We start from the raw sequence: 3,884 nt of genomic DNA, 5'->3' as shown, positions 1-3,884 counted from the left end.
ATATATATATATATATATATATATATAAACACACATATTATTATTATTATTATCATTATAGCAAAATAAAAATACACTATTGTAATATTAAACCATCAGGCTTTTATTTTGGTGTAAAACTGCAGGATGTCCTTAAAGCTTCTCTTTTGGTAACAACATCCAGTTTAAATTTTTTTTATGAAATTGCAGCCTTTGCGATTTGATAATTGCACTAAGCTACATTAAGATTTTGTTGTATTATGATTAACTGCATAGCTCTAATGTAAGGAGTGTAGTTTAAACGTCAAACCTGCAATATGACTGGTGCAGTCAGTGGGAGCAGCTCCTGGAGGTTTGGGTAACTGGCTGAGAAACAGGCCTTCGTGAAGCTCAGCCAGCAGAGTTCTGACACACAGTCCCAGATGACCCGGCCTGAGACCAGGCAGACTCACGTCTCCATTTAGGGCCAGACTCAGCGATACCTCAGCCAGACATGTGTCCTGCTAATGAGAGGACAGGCACTCTGTTAGCACCTTGTAACCATTTAACCCAGACATTTATGTTTTGTACACAACATAATGAGGTAACACATTAACACATGAATGTGTGCTGTACATACTAGTCTGCTGCTCTTCAGAACTTTACTGCTAAGTTGTCCCACAGAGAAATCCCAGGCCAACCTGACAACATACCAGTAAGTTGTCATTTTATTAGGCATTTGGGTAAACTGTTTCTCTAAATGCCTTGGTCAGGGCCAAAATGGTGAATGATTGTGGTTTGATCCTTGTGGAAGAGGGATGCACAACATACTGGTACCATATTGGTTATTAAAATAAAAAAATCTATTTATCAGTATCAGTAGATATTGGATATTTAATTGCGAATGTTCATATCCCCTATTTTTACATTTAAATTACACTAGCATTCAAAATGGTAGGGGTTAGTAAGATTTTTTTTTATTTGTTTTAAAGAAATTAATACTTTTATTCAGCAAGGACGCATTTAATTGATTACAAAGTGACAGTAAAGACATTCACAAAATAAATGCTGTTCTTTTAAACTTTCTATTTAGAAATGAATCCTGAAAAAAATGCATCATGGTTTCCATAAAAACTGAAGACTGGAATAACGGCTGCTGAAAATTCAGCTTCATCATCAGAAGAATAAATTACAGTTTAAAAAGTGAAAATAGAAAACAGTTATTTTAAATTTTAATAATTTTTCAAATTATGTTTTTATTGTATTTTTGATCAAATAAATGCAGCCTTGGTTAGCATAAGAAACTTAAAAAAAAAAAATAATTATCAATCAATCTTACCAATCCTCACTTGCTCACTTAAAGCTAGTTGTTAAAAACTAGTAATTTAATAACACTATTAAATAAATATCCATCTCTCATACTGTTCTTTATAATATTATGATGCTTAAATTGTACTTTTACCATTGACTGATTTATTTTTTTTAAGTTTTATTTGTAATTGATTTAGACTAAATAGTATAGAATTTAGATATTGGCCATTTATTGCCATGGGCATTGATGGCAATTTGTTATTCATTTATATTGGTCACAACATGAAAATAAGTACCAGCTTAATGGTTCTAAAACTTCAGTCAGTGCATCCCATCCGGTTGCCAGTCTGAGCGTTACCCGCTATGCACAAAGCTATTAGTCACACAACACCATGCAGAAGTCTTTTTAAAGAGCAGAAGTTATTTTTTTCACAGGTTAATCACCTTTTACTTTGACGATCCAGCAGCAAGGTGATGGCAGAGGACGTCATGTGCCAGAGGGACTCAGGCAGGGCCAGATTCAACACCATCACATTTATAGAGTCAATGTGGAACGACAGCAGCTGCGGAGCAGACACAACTCAAAACTCTAAAGGAATTGTACAACTGTATCTACAGTATTGCACTTGCAGTGAAAGTCCATGGAGAACGTGTGATGTTTTTGAAATAGCATGTACTTTCTGCCTTGCCCCATTGACTTTCATTGCAAGTTCATTACTGTAACACCCTTTTCTTTTCTTCATAACAATATATATTGATCTTCTGTGGTCATCAACAGCATGTCAGCTATGCATTGAGCTTAACTTACACTGAACCTGGGATACTCCTAAACAACAGTCAAGTTGATTACCTGAGAGAGAGGGTGCAGGGTAGAGGGACTGAGAGGAGGTCTTTTTGAATTCTCCTCTTTGCTTTTAGGAGCCCGGGGCTTAAATGGCTCCTGCAGGTCAAAGCGGACCCGGGCCTCACCCACACACAACGCCAAGAACCTCCTAACAAATACAACATGATCACTATGACCGAGCATCAACAGACAATATTTACACTAACTACGTCATATAACTATACTTACGGCAGGTCCGGGTTAACTATTTTGCAAGAAATCCATACCCTGTCAATTTCCTACAAAACAGAAAAAGGCTTTATAGTGCTAGAATACATATTAGACATCAAAGCATTACATCAGTTGCAGCTTTTAACTCTATAAAGCCTACTGTGTTATAATTGCTATGCGGATTTCTAAGGCCTCTAAATTATCAACATGATCAAAACGTTGCCGGAAAAACCTGTTGTACACAATCTACTATATGCCTACTATATGCCTTCTGTCATCTGATTGATAGTTTGTACTTTGTAGCAAGTAAAAGACCTTTTAGTAGGATTGTAAAAAAGTCTGCTTTCAGGTAGTGGCAAATGTGTCTTTTCGCTGTGAAATCTTTACTGATTTTTATAAAGCTAACATAAGAATAACTTTTACATGTAGATGAACATTTACTGGACTGAAGCAACTTAACTTTACTTAATTATCCATACATCAATTGTGAGCGTCACATTTAATACATCAGGCTTTTGAGGAATGTTTATTTGTTCATCTCTCAAATCATCATTGCACTTTGCATCATTGCATTTAAATATCATCTTACTATACAATAAACACTACATTTTTTAAAATAGATTTTTCGGACTATTAATTCATATGTCAAGCTTTAGAGGGTTATGAGGATTGTAATAGGGCCGATATGTGGTGTGACACATACTGATGCAGAAAACAAACCCACCAGAGTGTGCTGAGGCTGAAACTGAACACTGATTCCTCGCACTGAGAACAGACCCACAGATCTGATCCTGAGCTCAGCATTCAGGACATTGTGGAAAAAACGGACAGCCAAACTGCAAGCAAACCATCTAATAAAACACAAAGAGGGCCGTTTTAATAGGTTTAATATTGCGTTTGCAATATCTGTAGTACATTCGCATATTAATTCCAGCATGCTGGCTTCTTACCTACCTAAAGAGCAAAATGAATACAACTGCCGAGATGAGAAATGCTGAGATGGCAATCAGCAGAGCAGACATTGTCCTGCAAATGTTCCTTCACATTTAGCCTACAATCATGGCACCTGGAAGAAACCTGACTTCAGACCACCTGTCAAAGAATTAGGTCCAAACATGTTAGCTCAGTCATTCTTGAGACGTGGGACAAAACAGGTCCAGAAAGGGGAACTGCTATTAGGTTTAAAAATAAAAATATTTTCAATTTTAAATGTCATGAGGGATTAATAATAGAATGTATTTAACACAATCATCAACCTCAATGTAATTTTCTCATTATTATACCAAATATATGTTTCTTAAAGGGGTCATATGATGCGATTTCAAGTTTTCCTTTCTCTTTGGAGTGTAACAAGCTGATTGTGCATAGATAAGACCCCTGAAGTTGCAAAGACTAAAGTCTCAAAACCAAAGAGATATTCTTTATCAAAGTTAAGACTCTGCCACGCCCCCCTAAAACAGCTCGTTCTAACACGCCCCCACATATCTACCTCACTATGTGGAAATATTAGCATAATGCGCCCAAATGTGCACGCAAAGAAAGAAGGCGTGGTTTCAGTAAC

General features: G+C 36.3%; 1 protein-coding gene across 1 annotated transcript in view; it reads right to left on the bottom strand.

Annotated features, from left to right (window-relative positions):
- Positions 1–3,884, bottom strand: part of LOC107554256 (protein KIAA0100-like) — a 27,320-nt gene that overhangs the window by 20,522 nt on the left and 2,914 nt on the right. The window contains exons 2-8 of the mRNA XM_016236714.1: positions 3,278–3,415; positions 3,048–3,174; positions 2,342–2,391; positions 2,120–2,261; positions 1,714–1,832; positions 599–659; positions 283–482 (exon numbers count right to left, since the gene is read on the bottom strand). Of these exons, the coding sequence (XP_016092200.1) occupies positions 283–482; positions 599–659; positions 1,714–1,832; positions 2,120–2,261; positions 2,342–2,391; positions 3,048–3,174; positions 3,278–3,345 (767 nt within the window). The 5' untranslated portion in view covers positions 3,346–3,415. The remainder of the gene's footprint in view (positions 1–282; positions 483–598; positions 660–1,713; positions 1,833–2,119; positions 2,262–2,341; positions 2,392–3,047; positions 3,175–3,277; positions 3,416–3,884) is intronic.

The sequence above is a fragment of the Sinocyclocheilus grahami genome, unplaced genomic scaffold, assembly GCF_001515645.1.
Source record: "Sinocyclocheilus grahami isolate Dianchi unplaced genomic scaffold, SAMN03320097.WGS_v1.1 scaffold496.1, whole genome shotgun sequence".
NCBI lineage: Eukaryota > Metazoa > Chordata > Actinopteri > Cypriniformes > Cyprinidae > Sinocyclocheilus > Sinocyclocheilus grahami.
The sequence above is the reverse complement of the archived record's forward strand: the minus strand, read 5'-3'. Positions and strand labels throughout refer to the sequence as shown.